This window comes from Microtus oregoni, unplaced genomic scaffold (genome assembly GCF_018167655.1).
Source record: "Microtus oregoni isolate MIOR12 unplaced genomic scaffold, Mior012 000008F_ref0000371, whole genome shotgun sequence".
NCBI classification, from domain to species: domain Eukaryota; kingdom Metazoa; phylum Chordata; class Mammalia; order Rodentia; family Cricetidae; genus Microtus; species Microtus oregoni.
The window spans coordinates 39,004,245-39,026,940 of NW_024543067.1; the positions used below are offsets into that span (position 1 = coordinate 39,004,245).

Below are 22,696 nucleotides of genomic sequence, written 5' to 3' on the forward strand. Positions count from 1 at the left end.
GCACCTGTGTGGGGCTGAAGCAAGACCACGGGTTCAAGTCCACCAAGTTTCAAAAACAAAAACTTCTACCAGCTGTGACTCTTGGGTCCTAAGTCTAGACTGGCTAAACTGTGTTCTCTGCTAGAAATTTCACAGAACCAAAACCAAATTGCCAGCAGGGCACTTTCTGGAGGACACGGACAAGAATGCATATCCTGTCACTAAGGATTGGCTGTAGGACTCAGATCTCCACTTCCTTACTGGTTGCTCAGGACGTGCTAGTAATAATTTAGCATTTCTCCCAGGAGGCAGTGTGACTCGGTGAGCCATGCCTGATGAGTTCCATCACAGAACCCACATGGTAGAAGAGAAGGAACTCCAGCAAATTGTCTTCTGACCTCCACACAGGTGCCAAGGCACACGCATGCCCACATACCCACATGATAAAAATGCCACTTAAAAAGGAATCTAGCATTTCTTGCGATATGGCATGTGTTATGTTTATCAAAGTCAATACTGGCATATGAAATGTGCCCGTGGTTTGGTTAGAAACACCTGGACTACCTCTTCCATCTGACAAGTGTTGACTCACAAGTGAATCCATCCCTGCAGCAATTCTGAGGATGAAGGGAAGAGAACGGGGCCGGTGTTAGCATTCTGCCCCTCACAGCCATGAAGATGGTTAGTAGGGTGCTCTGGTGAATGTAGACCTGAAGGCTGGGAAAGAGTGGGGTGCAGTCTGAATGTGAGGCTTCGTGAGAGCAGGTGACCAGCACTTTCTGCTAGCTGGCTTTGTGGGCTCAATTGTCAGCTCAATTTGTAGGGTCATCAACCTGCAGGGTGTGATTTGTGTGTGTGCTATAGGTGTGTCTCTGTGTGTTCCACCACCTGTGTGCCCTGTGTAGTCTAGAAGTCACTGTTGAGTGTCTTACTATGTAGCTCTAGAACTTACTCTGTAAACCAGCCCACCTTTGCATCCCAAGTGCCACCAGGTCCAGCTCACTCTCTTTGAGACAGGGTTGCTCACTGACTCTGGAGCTCATAGACTGGCTAGACTGCCTGGCCAGTGAGCCTCTTCTGAGACCAGCCTGTCTGAGCCAGTTCCCTCTCCTCTCCCCCAGCACTGGGTCCTCATACTTATTTTAATACAAGGATCTCTCCCTGACCCTTTTCCTGGGCTGGGCGTCAAACTAAGTTTCTACCATTATACTGTCTCCAGCCCTGTGTGACTTTCCTTTATTATTTGGGATTTTTCTTTCTGAAAGAGGATCTCATGTATCCAAGGCTGGTTTTAAACTTGGTATGTGTCAGAGGATGGATGACCTCGAACTGATCCCCTTGCCTCCCCTTTACCCCTGTCTGTGATTACAGACAGATTTTACCATTACTAGCTTTGGATTTTAAGTAATTGAATTTTTAATTATGTGCACATGCATGAGCATACGAGCATGTGTGTGAGAGAGACAGACACAGAGAGAGACAGAGACAGAGATGAGAGACAGAGAGAGAGACAGACAGACAGATGAAAACAGACAGAGAGACAGAGAGAGGGGAGGGGTGGGGAGGATAAACACATGAATACAAGCATCTGCAGAGGCCAGAAGAGACTGATTTCCTTGAACTGGAGTTAGTTATGGGCCCTTGTGAGCTGCCTGATAAGGGTGCTGGGAACCAAACTCAGGTCCTCTGGAAGTGCAGCACCTGCTCTTAACCACTGGACCATCTCTCCAGCCCTTCAATGTTATATGCATGGGTGTTTTGTCTGCTTGTGTGCTCGTGGCTAGTTATGTGGCTTTGCCCTTGGAGGCACAAAAGGGTTGTGGGAGGCCCCAGAACTAGACTTACAGCCACCATACAGGTGCTGGGAATCAAGCCTGGGCCTTCTGGAGGAGCATCCAGTACTTTTAGCTGCTGTATCTCCACCCCCAAACCCCCTTTCAAATAAAATATCGATTCTGTGTATGATATTTGGCTGTGTGTACATGTGTTCAGGTGTCCTCAGAGTCAGAGCTGTTGGATCTTCCCGGAGTTGGAATTACACAGGTATAAACTGCCCAGCATGGATGCTCAGAACGGAACTCAGTCCTCTGGAAAGGCAGCAAGTACTCCTTAACCACGAAGCCATCTCTCCTGCCCCAAATCAAATTCTATTTAGTTAATTTGACACAGGGTCTCACTATGTAGCTTTGATTGGCCTGGAACTTGCTATGTAGATCAGGCTGGCCTTGAACTCACAGAGATTGCTTCTGCCTACTGACTGGGATTATTAAGGCATATGCCACCACACATGACTCAATATATTTATTCTATATGCAGGAATATTTTAGCTGCATGTATGTGTATGAACCGGTGGTGTGCCTGGTGCCCACATAGCTCAGAAGGCACCGGATCCCTGTGTCTGTGAGCCACTATCTGTATCATACTCCGGTCCTCACAAGAGCAACAAGTACTCTTAACCACTGTGACTTCTTTCAATGTCTCCAGACTGTGGGATGTGTGGGGTGTTGTCTCTGTGACCTATATGGGCTGCAAAGGCAATCTGAGGGAGGCAAGAAGGCAATCTGCTTCATCAGGACTCAGTAGCCGGTGCTGGTTCTAACTTCTGGTGTCTGACCCGAGTGGTTTATTTTATATTTAAGCACAGCACAATATGGTAAAACTATGCCAGTAATGATTAACTCAACCCTGCATGGATATGTGAATCTCCTTGAGGACAAAGTAAACAAAGTATAGATCAGATGTGACTACATCAAAACTATTTGTAAAGCCCATAAAGATAGGTTCTATAGATTGACTGAGAAAAAAAAAAAACTTTATAGTAACAGTCTGGAGGATGGACCGATGCCAGAAGTCTCCGGCCACACAGATAGCTCACCAGATTAGAAGGCACATCACTCCAGTTTCTGAGTGAGTAACAGGTAATGCAGTCCCTTCCCCTGAAGGAACGACCTTGTATGCTAGACTTCCAGGCTCCTCTGTGAACAAAGACCTCTGTGCTCCCCCCACCCCGGAATTTTTTTTTTTTTTTAAGACTTGCTGTGTAGGGACTGGAGAAATGGTTCAGCTGTTCAAGAGTATGAACAGGCCATGTGTTGTGTGCACACTTTTAATCCCAACACTCAGGAGGCAGAGACTGGTGGATCCCTGAGCTCAAGGCTAGCCTGGTCTACAGAGGGAGCTTCAGGACAGCCAGGGCTACACAGAAAGACCCTGTCTTGAACACCAAAAAGTGTGTGTACAGTTTTGACTTAAAACAAAATACAGTTTCTCTACCTGTAGGACCACCCCTGACCTCTGTTACAGGCACATGGGTGGATTGTTCCATGCAACATGAGGTAGTTTATGCATGTGTTTTGTGATGCAGTAGGTACTCAGTCTAATGCTTCTCCTGAGACATAGTAAGTGTGGCACAGGCAGGCAGACACACACACACACACACACACACACGCACGCACGCACACAAGCGTGCACACACACACACACACACACACACACGCCTCATTGTTATAGGAAACTCCACCCTCCAATCAGCAAATGATGACAAGGGACGCACATTTTGTTTTTAAGACAAGGTCTCCCCTGGCAGCAAGGCTGGCCTTCAACTCAGATCTCTGCTTCCCCCTCTTCTTCTAGGTCCTGGGACTAAAGGTGCGCAGCACTATGCCCCGCTTTTTTGTTTTTGTTTTCATAGAATGTAATTTCCTCGGACTAAGGTGTAGCAGGCTGGGTGGTAAGAGGAATACCACCCACGCCTACACTTACAAGGCAGCAACAAGTACTTGATACTACAAGCGTCCGTTTCTGCCTCTCATTTAAAAAGCTAAGAACATGACGGTTAGCATAGAAGGCCATTTGTATATAAAAAGCCCTAGGGCTGGAGATATAGTTAGTTCAGTCTATAAGTGCTTGCCTTGTAAGCATCATCAAGACCCATGTGAAAAAAGTCAAGCATGGTGGTGTATTTCTCTAATTCCAGTGTTGGAGAGGTGAAGACAGTCAGCCTAACATACGTGGGGAACTGTAGGCTAGCGAGGGACTGTGGGGAAAAAAAAAGGACATAAGGAGTGACACCCGAGGTTGTCCTCTGCCCCCCCAAACACGCATGCACATGAGCACACAAAAGTTCTATATACACCTGGCATGGTTGGCAAATGCTTTTAGTCCCAGCACTTGGGAGGCAGAGGCAAGCGTTTCTCTGTTAAAGTCAACCTGTCTACATAGCCAGCCCTGGACCTGACAGAGCTATAGTCAGACCCTGTCTCAAAATGAAACAAAACAGCATCCTATTTATTTTATTGATGACACACAATCCTTTACTTTTTTTCTTTAAAGATACGGTTAGCCCAGGGTGACTGTGAACTCAGCAACCTTCCTGTACCAGTCTCCCAGAGCTGGAATTGGAGGCAAATGCATACACCTAGGTGTGTGTGAGATATTTCTAAAAAACTCATATGCAAACTGCTAAGCCAACTGGAAAGGGGGTAAAAAAAGGAGTGTGAGCCTTTTAGACTTGGACCACCTGTCTGAATTAATAATGACTATATTTAAAAAATAAATCATGAACTTTTATTATCCCGAACCACAGACAAGGGCAAGCCTGAAGTTCATGGGAACTGAGTTGCCACACCATGGAGGGCAAAAGCTGGCAACACCCGAGGGTGTTTCCTAAGTCTCCATTACCTCCCCTTGCAATCACAGACACAAGTGACCATCAGGGAAGAGGACACAGATGCTGTTGGCAGCCACACCCGGGAGCCCGCCTGCCCTACGGTGGTCACTTGGTACCAGAGGCGGCGAGAATCCGCAGCTGTGCCAGGTGTCCCTCCTAGTCCCGTCTGTCGCTCTCAGGGGGCAGCTCTGTTCTTTGGCCTGCGGGTGGACTTGAGAATCTGCCGTCAGCTGTCACTCTGAGTCTGAGCTCTCACTTGACTTGGAAGCCTTGTGCTTTCGTTTCTTCTTCTTTTTCTTCTCCTTCTTCCTTTTCTTGTGTTTTTCTTTCTTCTTCTTTTTCTTGCGCTTCTCTCTGCCTGACGAACTGGAGCTGCTCTCATCTTCATCTGAGGTGGAGTCCTCCAGTAACTTCTTTAACTGCTGGATCCTAAACAGATCCATCAGAACCACATTTCACTTAAAGCAGCTGGGAGCCGAGGGAATCATGAATAACCACCTTGCTAAAGACAACCCGGTTCACTGTCCTAAACAGCTGTGCATACTCGGGTAGCCCTTGTAACCCCTAGCAAGTGCACACCTACTGAAACACCCTCCGCTGTTTATAGTAATGCAGCTCCTCAAGGACTACAAGACAACTATTAGAAAACCTTTCTGCTTTGGTGACAGGGTCCCAGTGTATTCTAGCTAGCCTCAACTCACGTGTAGTCAAGGGCGACCTTGAACTTCTGATACTCCTGCCTGTACCTCCTAGGTGATGGTGGTATAGGTGTGCATCATAATACCTGGTGTACGAATTCTGGGGATCAAACCACACCCAGGGCCTCATGCATGCTAGGTAAATACTCAACCAAGAAAACTACATCCCTCGCCCCCTTCCTTAATCTTGTCCTTATCTGTCACCTTAGGCTGGCACAGGAGGTCTAGAATTTGAAGCCAGCTTGAGCTTCATGCAACAAAACAGACACACAGACACACACACACACCCTAACGATACAGCACAATATGACTGTGTCTTGGAATGCCTACTGCTTATTTAGGGAACTGCAGTAGAACTGGCCTACTTTTTACACTGACATCTCTGTTCAGTGACAAGTCTTGCTCTCCCAGCTACTCAGTTAATGTACTAGGATTACAAACTGTCCCCTATATATTGGAATACTTGTTTATAATTCTGTACAGTTTCAGATTTGAAGAGGACATTGGTAGCAATGCAACAGCCTTACCTTACATCCTTTTCATGTCTTTTATTTTCTCGAATGATATCATACATGGGATCTTCATGTGCCTTACGGGTAAGAGAGAGTTAGATTTTCGGTTAGTTATCATGGACTGCTTTATTATGTAAAAATATCTCTATTAACTGAAACTGGTATTTGATGTATCTTTTTTTTTTTTTCCTCTTTATTTAGCCTTGAGTGTCTTCAAACTTTCTGTAGAGCTCAGACTGGCCTTGAATTTTTTATCTTACCTCTTTGGCCTCCTGAGTGCTGGGGTTAGTTAGCTTCCTGAGGCTTGATGACATATGTATCCAAATCTGAGTTTCTTCTCAGGCTAGCTTTGAACTTTCTATGATGCTGCGGACAGCCTTGACCTTAAACTCCTGACCCTCCTGCTTCCACCTCCTAAAGTGCTAGATTACAGCTTTTTGTTACCAGCTTATTCTGAGAAAAGGTCTCACTTTGTCATCCAAGGTCACCTCATAATATGTCAGTCAATTACCAAAGTGCTGGGATTCCAAGCAATAAGCACCACAGCCACCTTACAATAAATTTTAAACCCCTCCCTCCCACCAGAAGGCCTATAATTATTGTTTGCAACAGTTCTTTGCTGACCTGGAACTCACTGGGCAGACCAGGCTGACCCTAACTCATGGCGGTCCTCCTGCTGCAGCCATCTGAATGCTGGATTACAGCTGTGTGCCCATGCCTGGCTTACACTGTAAACACTGTAAGGCTATAAAATGCCTCTCCAATTAGAATATATAGGAAATAACTAACTATTCCATATAAAGAGATACAGGAGGGGCTGTTAAGATGGTCACTAGCTGTTCCTCCCAAGGACATGGTTTCCATTGCCAGCATCTACATGACAGAGCTCACAAGCCTCTGCACCTCCAGTTCCATGGGCTCTGAAGCCCTCTTCTGGGCTCTCCGGGCATTGCATGCATGAGGTGTACAGACATGCAGGAAAACATCCATTCACATAATAAAAACAAATCTTTTTCAGACCCAGGCCAGCTGGCCTTGGTGAGTTCCCGATAGAACATCCCCATTGTCTCAGTGTGTGGGTGCACCCCTCGCGGTCCTGAGTTCCTTGCTCGTGCTCTCTCTCCTTCTGCTCCTGATTTGGACCTTGAGATTTCTGTCCGGTGCTCCAATGTGGGTCTCTGTCTCTGTCTCCTTTCATCGCCTGGGATAAAACCGGACTCGCTGAACATAGCGGACAATGAGGACTACTGAGAACTCAAGAACAATGGCAATGGGTTTTTGATCCTACTGCACGTACTGGCTTTGTGGGAGCCTAGGCAGTTTGGATGCTCACCTTTCTAGACCTGGATGGAGGTGGGTGGTCCTTGGACTTCCCACAGGGCAGGGAACCCTGATTGCTCTTTGGGCTGACGAGGGAGGGGGACTTGATTGGGAGAGGGGGAGGGAAATGGGAGGCGGTGGCGGGGAAGAGACAGAAATCTTTAATAAAAAAAAACAAACAAATCTTTAAAAACTTTAAATAATGACCTCTAACAAGGCAATTCTGCTTCTCCTGATTGCAGGGGTTACAGGCATGAGGTAGCACCTTTGAGGCAGGCAAGCATAGAAGCCCGGGACTCTCCTTGTTTTTGGTTATGCATTGCTAGCCTAGGCACACACTCTAAACAATGGAGGAAGCTACTCTTCCCTGTGGTCTCCAAGCACATACGAAATCCGTCGAGTGTGAAGGTACAAATGTAGAGAGCAAGCTGTGCTAGACAGGTTTTAGGGTCATGTGTGATAAGAAAAACTTTTTTGTGTGTGACGGAGAGAGGAGACAGGGTTTCTCTGCCCTGGTTGTCCTGGAACTCGCAGAGATCCGCCTACCTCTGCCTCTAAGTGCTAAGATTAAAGGTGTGCACCACTATGCCCAGCCACTAAGTGAACTTTTAGGGAGAATGCTTAGTTATCATCTTATGCCTATGTATAATGTATGTGCATATCATTAAACCAAATGCATTATGGTAAGGGACAAGTTCAGAAAAAAAAGTGGTTCTATAACTCAATCTATTAATCAAAATAAGAGACCCACTCTATGCCTAGTGAACAAAGCCTCTGTTCTTTAGACCCCATAAAAAGAAGTCAAGGACCAGAACCAGGCCCTCCATCTCTTGACGCAGGTGGCCTTGTGTCAATCTTTTTGTTGTATATCTCTGGCTGGCATAGAATTCATTCTGTAGACCAGGCTGGCCCAGAACTTAAGAGAGCCACCTGCCTCTGCCTCTTGAGTGCTGGGATTAAAGGTGTGCACCATGCCCAGCTCTCCTATGTCAATCTTGATAGTAGATTCATTCCTAACATGTTCTGTTGCTTTGATTTGAATGACGTACTCTTGCTCTTTGCAAATCTGTGTATGGTTTTATGTCATTATCTTTCAAACAGCATTTTAGTTTTTATTTAAGTGCATGTGTGAATGTATGCCATGTATGTGGGGGTGCCCATGGAGGCCAGAAGAGGGGTCATATACCCTAGAACTGGAGTTACAGCAGATTTAAGCTACTGAATGTGGGTGCTGGAAACTAATGTGGGTCCTCTGGAAAAGGGGCCAAGTGCCTTTAAGCATTGAGCAATCTCTTCAGTCCTATCATTATTATTTTAACATTTAATGTGTGTATACATGTGTGTGTGTGTGTGTGTGTGTGTGTGTGCGCATGCGCGTGTGTGTACAGCAATGTGCACACACTTGTGTACCGCTGTATGCTTATGGAGGTCAGAGGACGACTTTCAGAAGTCTCCTTTTCCGTCCACATGGGTTCTGGGGAGCAAACTCAGGCCAGCTGGCTTGGCATTGGTGCCTCTACCCCCAGAGCTAAGAATACAGAAATAGGGGTCAAAAAGGTGGCTTGGTGGCTAGACTTGTCAACAAGATTGGCCACCTGAGTCTGACCCTAAGACCCACGTGGCAGGAGAGAACTGACTTTCAGGCTGTCCCACATCCACAAGGGCCATGGCAAACGCAAACTCACACACACAATAAATATTAAGAAAAATCTGGCTAAAAAAGGAAGAGCCTAGGAAACACCCAGCCCGGAACTGAGCACTGTTAGAACAACCACTGAAAGATCTAAGCACTTAGAAACACAGGCTGGAGTGTGGCTCAGCTGGTAGAGAGCAAAGAGAGACGTAAAAATAAACTTAAAAATCTATTCTCTCATCAACCAGTTATAATTATTGTTAATTTTGGTCTACCTTATTATTACTATTATTTAAAAATCTTTCAGGACAGGATTTCTCTGTGTAACAGTCCTGGATGTCCTGGAACTCACTTTGTAGTCCAGGCTGGCCTCAAACTTACAATTGGCCTGCCTCTGCCTCCCAAGGGCGGGGATAAAAGGCACATGTCATCAGCGCCTGGCTAATTTTGGGGGTATATTTTATAAAGAATTTGAGCCATAAGATATATGCAACTTTTGTTTCTTTGTTTTGTTAGAGAGTCTCAGTGTGTAGCCCCGTGGGCCTGGAACTTGCTGTGGAGACCAGGCTGGCTCAAGCTTGGAGACAGAAGTGGCTTGCCTCCGAGTGATGGGACTACAGATACGTACTCCCAGGCACAACCACAGGTTGTTTTTCACTTGGGTTTTCATGAGCCCCTTTCCCTAACAGTCTGCAGTCTTCAACATCATAATGCTGCGACTGAGACTGTACGGGGTGCACAATGCTCCCCTAGAATGCAAGAGGCCCTGGGTTCAAGCTCTAACATCGCAGAGTCTAGACCATGCTTTCCCTTTTTCATTTTCATTTTGGAGAATTTCCTTTGCTCGTATTTTTGCATGTGTATACAGGTGCACCTGTTAGTGCATGTCTGTGTATGTGTGGTTATGTGTGCATGTGTGTACGTGCAAATGTCAAAGCCCATGGTTGACTTCAGGAGTCTTTTCCCAGTGTTATCCATCTTATTCACTGAGGCAGGGTATCTCAGTTGAAGTCAGGGTCCCCAAGGCAGCCAATCTAGACAGCTAGTCTTCTCAGCGATCCCCTTTCTACCCTCTGTCACTGACATTGGTGGGTTGCTATGCCTACCTAGCATTTGCATGGATGATGGAGAGTCACACTCCTGTCCTTGTGCTTGCTTGGCAAGAGCTATTATCCACTAAGTCAACCCCTGAGTCCCTGGAGAAGGTGTTTTGATGTTTTGTTTCGTGAGACAGGCTGTTGCTATGAGACCCAAGCTGGCCTCATGCAGGGTCTTTCTGAGGTTTCTTGAGTGCAGGACTGCAGACATGGCTCACTATCCCTGGCCCTGCTGACCTCACTCTACATACACTGACAACCTTAGTGCACAGATGGAGCCTTGCTTGGCAGGATTAGTTCCTGATGTGAATGAACACTTCCAAGAGGTGATTTGTGAAAAGGACCGTGAGAAGGTGGGAGCGCTTGCTCGTCTGTCTAGCAAGTATACACTTTCAGCTCCAAAGACACATCTAAGTTTACATGGGAACAAAACCCCCTCTCCTGAGTGCATTTATATATAGTAAACTACAAAGAAGGGTCGAACACACGGTGCTGGCTTTGAGAAAACAAATCGCCATTCCTCAGGCTAAGTAAAGAATATCTGTCTGTCTGTCTTTGTTTGTTTTGCCCTGCGGTGCTGTGGGCTGACCTCAGGCTCTGCACACGCTGGACAAGCACCCTACCATGGAACTGTCTACATCCAGCTCCAGCCCTTTCAAACTTTCTTTCTCAATTTGAGACAAGATCTCACTAAGTAGCTCAGCTTATTCTTGAACTTTCAGTTCTCCATGTCAATGTTAAATAGCATTTTAACAGGAGTCTTTCCCTCCCTTTTCTTTTTTCCCTTCTGAGCTGTCTCCGAAGGGCCTTATATAGATAGAGCAGGTTGGCCTCAAATTCACTCAGTAGCCAAGGTTGACTTTGAACTCATGATCCTTCTGCCCCTACCTCCCAAGTGATGGCATTACAGGCATGCACTATTGTGGTTGCTTTATGTGGTGCTGGGGCTGGAACCAAGCAAGAGGTCTGTGCGTGCCACAGCAGCACTCTAGCATAGGAGCGACACACCCAGCCCCAGTTCTTGTTACACAGCAGCACTCTAGCACAGGAGCGACACACCAGCCCCGGTTCTTGTTACACAGCAGCCCCAGTTCTTGTTACACAGCAGCACTCTAGCACAGGAGCGACACACCAGCCCCAGTTCTTGTTACAGCAGCACTCTAGCACAGGAGCGACACACCAGCCCCAGTTCTTGTTACAGCAGCACTCTAGCACAGGAGCGACACACCAGCCCCAGTTCTTTTTTTTTTTTTTTTTTTTTTTTTTTTTTTTTAAATTTATTTATTTATTAAGGATTTCTGCCTCGTCCCCACAACCGCTTCCCATTTCCCTCCCCCTCCCCCGATCAAGTCCCCCTCCCTCATCTGCTCGAAGAGCAATCAGGGTTCCCTGACCTGTGGGAAGCCCAAGGACTGCCCACCTCTATCCAGGTCTCCTAAGGTGAGCATCCAAACTGCCCAGGCTCCCACAAAGCCAGTACGTGCAGTAGGATCAAAAACCCACTGCAATTGTTCTTGAATTCTCAGTATTCCTCATTGTCCGCTATGTTCAGCTAGTCCGGATTTATCCCATGCTTTTTCAGACCTAGGCCAGCTGGCCTTGGTGAGATCCCAATAGAACATCCCCATTGTCTTAGTGTATGGGTGCACCCCTCGTGGTCCTGAGTTCCTTGCTCGTGCTCCGTCTCCTTCTGCTCCTGATTTGGACCTTGAGATTTCTGTCCGGTGCTCCCGTGTGGGTCTCTGTCTCTGTCTCCTTTCAGCCCCAGTTCTTGTTACAGCAGCACTCTAGCACAGGAGCGACACACCAGCCCCAGTTCTTGTTACACCAGCACTCTAGCATAGGAGCGACACACCAGCCCCAGTTCTTGTTACACAGCAGCACTCTAGCACAGGAGCGACACACCAGCCCTGGTTCTTGTTACAGAGGTTATCTGTTACAAAGGCATGACGGGTGTGTGTGTTTCTAGAGCACAAGTTCATCAGTGACGATCTACCTCCTAACGGTCACCATCCCAAGACTGTTAATATCGACAGTGCAGGGTTTACTTACAACTCGGAACTGTTCTAACTTCTGGTTGCCTTTGATAAAGAAAGGGCATTCTTTGTCGCCTGTTCGGTGGCCATACCGTTTGCAACGCCAACCTAAAGCCAAAGAAAAACATTTCTGTAAAATATGGTCTCACTTCAGTCAGATAACGGTTTAGTAGATCAAGTTTTTCATTAGACTCCAATTCTAAAACACAAAGGATTAACGGATGAAAACACTAAGATCCCAGAAAATAACAAAGGGTAACTAATTGCTTCCTCGAATCTTGTTAGGAGTGAATGTCCATCACCAAATATTTATGAGCAATGCAATGTTTTTAGCAGGTTTCACTCCATTTCTCAGAGTACAGCAGGGGCTGGCAAGAGGGTCAGCCATGATTCCAGCACTTACACGGTGGCTCAGGAGCACCTGCAATTCCAGTTCTAAGAGACCCAAAGCTCTCTTTTGGCCTCTAAGGGCCGCCATATGCAGGTGGTGAACTCATGTGAGCATACACACACACAAGTAAACAATTAAAAGGGGAGCAGAGTGAGTCCCTCTCATCTGAAATAGCTCTGATTCTGAGGGCTGAGGTTTAGCTTAGGGAGAGAGTGGCTTTGCACACAGCACACTCCAGACTCTGGGTAAAACCTCCAGTTTCACTGGAGTAGTGTCTTCCTTAGGCTGAGTAAACCATGCACACCCGCCCCCACAGAGCCCAGGCTCAAATTCCTAGACTTCGGTGACACTTTCCTCTGCAGTGCAAGGACTTCAAGGACACACGACTCCATCAAGCTTTACAGAGCCTCATTTTATATCTTTAATAAAGACAGGGTCTCACTATGTAGCCACGGTTAGCCTGGAATTCTCAGATTGCCTGTCTCTCACTTGGGGTGCTTGGGTTAAAGGCCTGCACCCTAACACCTGACACTGTTTTGTGTATGTATTTGACTGTGAGTTGTTTTTTTTTTAAAGATTTTATTTATTATGTATACAATACAGTGTGCTGCCTCCATGTATGACTGCAGGCCAGAAGAGGGCACCAGATCTCATTGTAGATGGTTGTGAGCCACCATGTGGTTGCTGGGAATTGAACTCAGGACCTCTGGAAGAACAGTCAGCGTCCTTAACCTCTGAGCCATCTCTCCAGCCCTTGACTGTGAGTTTGTACATGTGAGGGCAGTGCCTGAAGAGGCCAGCTGAGAGTGTGGGACCCTCTGGAACTGAAGTTACAGGTGGCTGTGAGACACTTGACATGGGTGCTGGGAGCTGAACTGTGGTCCTCTAAAGAGCCCTATGCACTCTTAACAGCCGAGCTGCTTCTCCAGTTTCAGCCTCGTTTTTAAGCAAAACAACAATTTTTCTTAAAATGTAGTGTCATTAGAATTATACAGGTTAGCCTGGAAAACAGAGAAACTGCAGGTGTTTAGAGAGGTTTTGGCCCTGAGGGATCATTATAACACACGAACACACACACTCCAAGTCGATGAAAGCAAGCGTGCAACTGAGGGTTTCACTGGACGCTCCTCGGTGATCGGCGCAGTGACGAGGTCCCAGCTTTGCCCTCACATCTTTTCATCCCGTCAGGTAGCTGCTTGGGGATAATGAGCCAAGCGCCACTTAGGTGCTGACCAAGGAGGTCAGGAAGCAAGAGCGCTGTAAAGATGAGCTGCTTTGGCCCATGCTAAACAACCATAGAAAGCTTGTTGTTGAAGGGAGCAATCGTTCTCTGTGGCATGTGCACGTGCTTAGGAGAGTGTAGGACTCATGTCTAGGTCGGACAGGAAGTCACGTGCCCTCCTCTACCAGTTCTCTGCCTTATTCTCCTCAGACGGGTTTACCACAAACTTGCTGTATGGTTGGCCGTCAAGCTCTCAGGATCTGTCTCTACCGTCTAATGGGTTTCCCGGCGTGAACAGACATTTGCATCATCTTATGTGGGTGCTGGGGAGTCTAGTCCTCATGTGTACCCACCACTTTAACTTACAGAGAGAGACAGACCTAGAATCCTAGTACTAGGGAGGATGTGGCAGGCCTACCCCGAGTTCCAGGCTAACAAGTGCCATGGTAAAGAATTCTGGCTCAACCTCCTCTTCACTAATACAAAACAGCGTCAGGAAGAAAGACCACATTCTAAACTAATGCTGTATGTCATCAAGGAGCATGGCTGGATATGCACACATCCCAGCACGTGTTAGCTCTGCTCAAGATTATCTTAAATGAAGGTGATGTGCTGCATAGCCCTGGGGCAGACCCGTAATCCCAGCACTCAGGAAGCCGAGGCAGCAGGATTTCTAATTCGAGACCACGCTGGGCCACATAAGGAGACGGCATCTCAAAATAACAGCAACAACTACAACAACAACAACAAAATGATGATCCTTGTAATTCTAAGTGTGGCTCACAGAAAAAGTGACAACGTGAAAGATGCTATCAGCAGTGCACTCTTCCGAGCCCTCAGCGTGTGAATAGCCTGACTGCAGAGCTGTACTGGCAGCCATAGGGGCGGTGGCAGCTCAGCGGCAAAGGGTCTACTTTGCACAAGAGAGATACTGTAGTACAGAGAACACAGGCAGACAGACAGACAGATGGGGTGGGGATTGTGATATGTAGACTTAGCGCTTACAGAACCATTTTTCTTTTATATATTTTTCAATATTTTGTTATTATTTTAATGTGTGCAGGTGTTTTGCCTACATGTATGTCTGTCTACACACTACATTCATGCCTGGTGCCTAGGGAGGCCAGAAGAGGTCAATGGATCCCCTGGAACTGGAGTCACCATATAGGTGCCGAGAATGGAATCCCAGTCCTCTGGAATGTGCTGGTTTGAATGAGAATGCCCCCTAAGATGTTGGAATACTTTGCTCCCAGTTTGAAACCGTTTGAGGAAAGATTAGGAATGGCCTTGTCTTTGGGGTTGGGCTCTGAAGTTTCAAAAGCCCATACCATTCCCAGTTAGTTCCCTGCTTCGTGCTTGTGGATGAGACACAAACTCTCAGCGACTGCCCCAGCACCACACCTGCCTCACTCTCTGAAGTAAGCCCCAAATTAAACACTTCTTCTTTTTTTAAGTTGCCCTGTACATAGTGTTTTATCATGGCAACATGGAAGTAAGTAGGACTAACAGCCAGTGTTCTTATCTACCAAGTCATTTCCCCAGGCCCAGAACGACTTTTCTTACCAGAGTCAAGGAACATATGCAGGTTCCTGTACAAGCGTGGTCTGCTTTGTAGGACCTGAAGCTTCTATCATTTGGTGAAGAAGTGGGTAAATGGTTGTGAGAAAACAAACACAAAAACATCTTGCCTTCAGAAACTGAACACCATCATATGCAAATATGAACAAGAACACACTGTACACCGCTAGGAACACAAGACTCTTGACAATCTATAAACATGGATTCATTGAGAATCCATTTAATGACGAATATACACAGAGGTCCCTCAATATGGGCCTATACTGACATTTCAGTTGTATTTTAATAAATAAAGCTCGCCTGAAGATCAGAGAGCAAAACAGCCTCATGCTGGGCACCATTTGTTGTATGATTAATAAAAACCAAGAGACAGAAATTAGGGTTCAACCTGAAGGTCAGAAAAGCCAAAACAGCCAACCACTGGGTTTTACCTCTACCTCAGTTAGAAATGTCAGTTCTGTAGGGTAAAAAGACAACTGGGACAAGAAACCAACCAATCACTGCCAGCACCCTGACTCTGAACCCAGAGTAGAGAAAGAAACATGCCTTGGATCTGAGACCTGGGCCAAGGAGAGAAACATCTTTATCCCCGAACCCCAGACTAAAGACATGTGCCCTGGCTCTGAAACTAGTATCAAAGAAACACACTTTGTCCCTAGAATTAGAGCCAGTGAAAGAAATATGCCCTGGTCCTGAGATTAGAGTCACAAAGCTAAAAAGGACCAGTGAAGGAAACATGCCCTGGTCCTAAGATTAGAGTAAAAAAGCTAAAAAGGACCAGTGAGAGAAACACAGTTTGGCCATGAAGGCAGAGCCAGCTCTGCCCCTGACCAACTAAACTGACCAATCCCTGAGCAGGGAAATACTAACCAATCCCCCTTCTCCCTGGGAAAACTCCGCCCCCTAAGAAGCCCTATATAAGCCTCTCCACCACTTCAGTTAAAGGCTGCCCCCAAGGCTGCAGGTAGTCCCTCCCTGGCAGAGGCAGCAACTCTCCTGGACTCCTCCTTCCCAAATAAATCTCGATCTCAAAAGAGTCTTGGGTGACGACCTTCATTCACTGGAGCAGACGAGAAGAATCTGGCGGGGACCAAGCTGAAAAACCTTGTTGAGACATTCCCTAGGGGGCCTGAGCAAGGAGGAGCAGAACAGAGGGACCTTGATAGGATGCTGCTTAAGGGGGACTGAGCAAGGCCAGGGGAAGAAAAGTAACAACTTTTCCCCAGGGCTGGAGGAGATTGCTACATTTAGCATAGTGTTAGTAGAAGTAACATCTTGGGCTGCAGAAGAAGAAGCAGATAGCTCTGCTAGGAGCTCCCTTAATGTTCCTTAATGGAACAGAGCAGAGCTCAGCTGTAGCTGCTCTCCTTGAGAAGAGCAGGATCCCTACATCCTGCAGGGAGACCATCCCCCACCACACCCAGCTTCAGGTAGCCTGGCTTCCCGCTGGTCAGGACACCTTTCCTCCAGGGCTCCAGCCTCCAGAGCTGTCCGAGTGAGGCTCTATACCCCCAGAGCTGTCCTAGAGCATCTCTGAGTATATCCTGGCTTCCCCATAAACCAGGATATCCCAATACCACTACTGTACCACGTTCCCCTACAAATTCTGCCTCTAGGAGTCTCAGAATGAGACTGTGAGAGCTGTCTCCTCTCTTCTTACATTCCTCTCTAGTGCTGGGATTAAAGACATGCACCACTACTGCCCTGGTTTTTTATTTTTTTGTTTGTTTGTTTTTTTTTGTTTTTTTGGTTTTTCGAGACAGGGTTTCTCTGTAGCTTTGGTGCCTGTCCCGGAACTAGCCCTTGTAGACCAGGCTGGCCTCGAACTCCCAGAGATCCGCCTGCCTCTGCCTCCCAAGTGCTGGGATTGAAGGCGTGCACCACCACCGCCCGGCTCTACTGCCCTGTTTTTATAGCAAACTAATGTAGCTATTGGAATTAAAGGTGTGTGTCACCACTGCCTGGTCTGTAAGGCTGATCAGTGCAGCTGTTTTACTCTCTGAACTTCAAGCAAGCTTTATTTATTAAAATACAAATGAAATATCACTACATGGGCCAGGAGATAACCTTTATAAATCTATTCTTTCTTTGCTTACTTATTTTATTTCTGAGTGTTTTACTTGCATGTGTAATGCATATGCGCTTGGTGTCCCTAGAGGTCAGAAGAAAGTACCCTAGCTCTGAACTGGAACTATGGACAGCTGTGAGCGATCATGTGGGTGCTGGGAACCAAACCCAGGTAGTCTGCAAGGGCAACAAGGAGCTTTTAATTGCTGAGTCATCTCTCCAGCCCCAATCTGTTCTTTCTTAAAAGGAATGAGAAGTTCTAGGCCAGTCTCAAGCTATAGACTGGGAGTCTGTCTGAAAACAAACAAACACAGGGCTCAGTAGTTAAGAGCTCTTATAGCTCTTAGGACTCTTGCAGAGGACCTCAGTCCAATTCCCACATGTTGGGAAGCTCATAACTCTAGTTTAAGGGAATACATGCACATAATTAAAAATAACAAAAATCAATTTGGGGGCCCTGGACAGCTGAGTCAGCAGTTAGGATCAGATATTGTTCTTATAAAGGACCTAAGTTTTGGTTCTGAGCACCCATGTCAAGAAGCTCAACCACCTCTGGCACTACAGGACATCTGCAATCATATGTATGTCTCCTTACCACCACACATATACACATAATAAAAATAAACCTTAAAAAAATTTCTAAACAAGTAATAAAAATAGTAACAATTTTGTCCAAAACAGTCTTTAGCTTTTTACAAATTAGTCACAGGCTTTTTCCACTGTGAGAAAAAAAATTCTAATCAAAGGTAGTTGGCCTATCAAGGGTTAATATTCCATAAAACAATCCCATCTTCAACCTCTGTACAATGTTTACTTTGTTGTTATGCTATGGTTGCAGTGCCTGCCTATGTCTATGGGCCATGTACACACATGCAGTGCAGCCAGAAGAGCACACTGGGTCTTCTGGAACTGGAGTTACAAACCTCTGAGCTTCCACGTGGGTGCTGGGGCCCCAACTCTGGGTCCTCTGCAAAAGCACCTGGTACTCTTACTGCTGACCTTGTCTCCAGTCTGCACCCGGCATTCACGCCAGTTTAGTCTCTCCCACCAGGGAGAAGTTGTTTACCCAAAGGCCCTGCAAGTACCCCAGGAACTTGGAGAGCCTCAGCTACTGCTCCCTCCCAGATTCCTTCATTTCCTCTGCTATGTAGCCAATCATGAAAGCCTGTGATGCTGGACCCTGTCCACTGGGGAAAAGGCACAGACATGGCTGCATTAGAGCAGAAATCAAGTGCACTCATGGCCACAGTGTGTCTGGGAGCCTGGCTTAGGTCAGGGGACACCCTTTTTACCAACAGCAATAGCCTTACCGTTTCTTTCTCTTTGTTCTTGTTTCTTTGGGTAATATCTGAATATCTGCTTCCAATACAACAATCTAAGGGAACATGATTTCCAGAAAATCCACTCAACCTTGGTGAGAAGTGCCACTTCTGGTCAACCTTGGTGAGAAGTGCCACTTCTGGTCAACCTTGGTGAGAAGTGCCACTTCTGGTCAACCTTGGTGAGAAGTGCCACTTCTGGTCAACCTTGGTGAGAAGTGCCACCTCTGGTCAACCTTGGTGGGAAATGCCACCTCTGGTCAACCCTGGTGAGAAGTGCCACTTCTGGTCTCTGAACTGGGCCACTCCCAGTGTTCTTGTCTTAGGTCAGTAACAGTCTGACCAAAGTCAGCATGAGGTCTAAGCTCCTTAAAAGGACACAGCCACATGGCACTGCCACTGTTTGATCGTCTCAAAGACCCCTGGAAAAGCCACACCTATAAGTTACTTGCCTAAGCACATCATTCATTCTATAGGAAAGACAACCTTTCAAAACACTGGCTGAAAATAATGGCTTGTTTAACATCCAGTCCACGCTGGCTAGTTTTATGTCAATTTAACACAAACTAGTCATTTTGAATAAGGGAACCTCGTTTGAGAAAATGCCTCCATCAGATTGCCTATAAGCAAGTCTATAGAGCATTTTCTTGATCAATAATTACTATAGGAGGGCCCAGGTGTAGGTGGTGCCCTTCTCTGGGCTGGGCACTACCAGTCCTGGGTGTGGAAAGAAAGGAGGCTAAGTAAGCTAAGGAGAGCAAGCCAGTAAGCAGCATTTCTCCATTGCCTCTGCATCAGCTCCTGCCTCCAGGTTCCTGCCCTGTTTGAGTTCCTGCCTTGACTTCCCTCACAGTCCTTCGTGGACTGTGATTTAAGATATCTAAGTCAAATAAACTCTTTCTCCCCGAAGCAAACTAAGACACATTGTCAGGCTGGTTATCAACCTGGCACACAAGAGCCCAGTCATACACTTACAGGGACCACTGGGGACTGGTGCACTCAAAGAGCCTCTATAGGTCCTCATCATGACCCTGGTCATCTAGAGCTGTACACATGCGCCATCCACAGAAACCCAACACTCTCCCTTCTGTGTGACTTGGGGCCTGGGAAGACAGGCTTTTAAAGGCTGATGAGAGCCAAGCGTGGTGATAAACATCTGTAGCTCCTGTTACTCAGAAGGGTATGGCAGGAAGATTAGACAACATAGCAAGACCAGACCAGAAGAGGAGAGCAAGTTAAAGCAGGGATCTAACCTGTATCAGCTCTGAGGAGGCATGGTATCAATGTCCACACACACATGCATGCATACACACGTGCATATGCACACACAGACGCACACACAGACACACACACACACCCTTCCTCTTGGAAAAAGGTAGGTTTCCTGGATTAAAGCAGTTGAAGAATACCTGACAAATTCTTAGCTGAGTGCTAGCCACTGAGCCGCATACTACAGAGGACACACACTTTCAGAGTCACTCCATGAAGTTACTAAAGCTAAGAGAAGTTTTCAAGAAAAAAGTATAACAAACAACAGTATAGGTAATAAAGATGTCAAACCTCGAAACATTTTCTGTCTAAAGCGTAAGAGCCAAAATGTTCAAAGAAATGGCTGAAGCGGGTTAGGTGTGGTGGCACATACCTTTAATACCAGCACTTAATACCAGGACGCAAAGGCAGGAGGATCTCTATGAGTTCCCAGACAGCCTGGTCTGCACCCTGTATTCAGAAACCCTGTCTCAGAAAAGAACAACAACAATTGAAAGCTGAGACAGGAGGATGGAAATTCAAGGCTTCCTTGGGTGCAGAGGAAGCTCCGAGTCAGCCTGGACCACACAGAGAGGCTGCATCTCACAATGAAACATAAAGAGAATGGGGTGCACTTCAGGGTGCAGAGCTTGCCTTGCATGTGTAAAGCCCTGTGCTCAGTGGATAATACAAAACAAACACAAAAAACAAGAAAAAAAGAGTGAGAGAAGATAGAACGTTTGATAAAATGTCAAAACCCAAATTTGGTAAAACAATAATAAGAATGCCCAGAACCAGGCAGGCATGGTGGCACATGCCTGTGTTTACATCTGTATCTTAGCACTGTGGAGACTCTGGGCTAGTCTGAGAATAACCCGCCTTTAAAAAATTCAAACTAAAGCAAAATAGAACAACGCCAGGAAGCTAAAAAGACTTAACCAAGAGGGTAAGTTCAGAGAGATCCAACTGTAATGGTGTCAGGAAAAAGCTGTACATTACTGTAGGCAGACTTCCAAAAGCCCACAAGAACTTTTCATTAGGAATTAAGCAGACCAGAGGCCGGGGTACTCGTCAGTGCTAACATGCTTGTTTAGCATGTGTGAGGCCTGGGTTCACTCTCCATCCATCTGTGGACGTCAAAGACAGTAAAAGTGCTAAAAGAGTCAAAATTCTCTGTCATGAACTCCTCAGTGGAAAAGCAGAGGAAAATGAGGAAGCTCACCTGATAAAGTGGGCAGGACTTTAAGGGATGTAGATAAGTATTAAGGTACTTGCACCATGTGCCAGGCTCTGTTCGTAATCCCCAGCACCACAAAACAAACCGACTTGAGAGAATTTATTGTGAGTAGACTTGCCTTTAAAGAATAGGTGAAGCTGAAGCTATGAAAGGGGTGGTTCCTCAGATACTAAGAAGAAATACCAACAGCCCACAGGAAAGTCAAACAGGAAAAGAAAGCTCCAATGGACTACTCATAATCTCATAAATCTGGGAGGCTACAGATGCTCAGCTGTTAAGAGCATGGGTTGCTCTTGCAGAGGACCTGGGTTCGACTTCCAGGACTTCCGCGGTGGGTCACAACTGTCTGTAACACCAGGTTCTAGGGTCTTCTGATCTTTGAGGGCACCAGGCATGCACATGGTGCACACGCATGCATATGGGCAAAACCACCTACATATTAAATAAACTGAATAAATCTTTAAAAATTCCATAGTGGCACAGGTCTAACATACCAACAGTCTATGGGAAGGCCAAGGCAGGAGCACTGTGAGTTCAAAATCAGTCTGGGACCAGGTACAGAGGCATACACCTTTGATCCCAGCAACAAGAGGCAGGTTTCTGAGCATGAGTTCAAGGTCAGTCATGGCTACATAGTAAGAACCTGTCTTAAAAACTAAGAAGGCTAGTCTGGGCCATATCAAGATGTTCTGTCACAAAACAAAACAAAAATGCAACAGAAATCTGTGACAGACTTATGTAAACTCTTGAAATGTATATGTATGATTACAGGACCGGAAGCAGGTGGGACATAGAAGATACCTGTCTAGAGCCACCACCTGTGGCCTGTGGTCGCTCTTGTTAGTCACTTTAATGGACAAGCATTCAACAACACTGACAGACAATGACCAGCTCTGCCACATCTCTTCCTCCTATGGCATCTCTCCCTTGGGATGTTCTTTTTATCACGGTAGTACTGCTATGGAAAGATCACTGGGGCGGACTCAAAAGTCCTAGAGTCAGGTCAGCCATAGGCTTGGCCTATAACAGCATTTGACCTGGAACTCACATGGGCGGGGAGAGAACCAACTCCCACAGCTTCTCCTCTGACCTCCATGTGTATACCGTGGAACCCACACTGACACACACAGAGTAAATACATACATAAATAGCAATAATAAATAACATAAAAAAAAACAGGGGCTGGTAAAGCACTCATCTGACATGGGGAAGGCCCTTGAGTTGATCTCCATAGCAACACACTTGCATGCGCATGTGAGCATACACACGCGTGCACACACATACCAAGCCAAAGATAAGACGTATGGTACTATCAAGTACAGCACATAACCAGTGGTTTGGATTTAATTTGTCCCCTGAAAGTTCATGTTGAAAATCTGGTCCGCAGTGTGGTAGTACAGGGTAGAGGACCTTTTAAGATGTGGAGCTTAGAGGCAGGTTATGGTGAAGGGTGTAAGTCCTCACTAATGGAAATGGGGCCAGGTCTGGAGTGACTGTACCCCCACCTCATCACTAATGGAAATGGGGCCAGGTCAGGAGTGACTGTATCCCCATCTCATCACTAATGGAAATGGAGCCAGGTCTGGAGTGACTGTACCCCCATCTCATCACTAATGGAAATGGGGCCAGGTCACCACTCCCTGCATGTGTTTCCCTTCAGAACATTCTCCTTGGGCTTCTCCATCATGTA

The 22,696-nt window shown here is 46.4% G+C and overlaps 1 protein-coding gene across 1 annotated transcript in view; it reads right to left on the reverse strand.

Annotated features, from left to right (window-relative positions):
- Window positions 1-4,522: 4,522 nt before the first annotated feature.
- The window catches only part of Rp9 (RP9 pre-mRNA splicing factor), a 31,090-nt gene continuing 12,916 nt past the window's right edge, over window positions 4,523-22,696 (reverse strand). The window contains exons 4-6 of the mRNA XM_041657294.1: window positions 11,961-12,052; window positions 5,874-5,935; window positions 4,523-5,077 (exon numbers count right to left, since the gene is read on the reverse strand). Of these exons, the coding sequence (XP_041513228.1) occupies window positions 4,882-5,077; window positions 5,874-5,935; window positions 11,961-12,052 (350 nt within the window). The 3' untranslated portion in view covers window positions 4,523-4,881. The remainder of the gene's footprint in view (window positions 5,078-5,873; window positions 5,936-11,960; window positions 12,053-22,696) is intronic.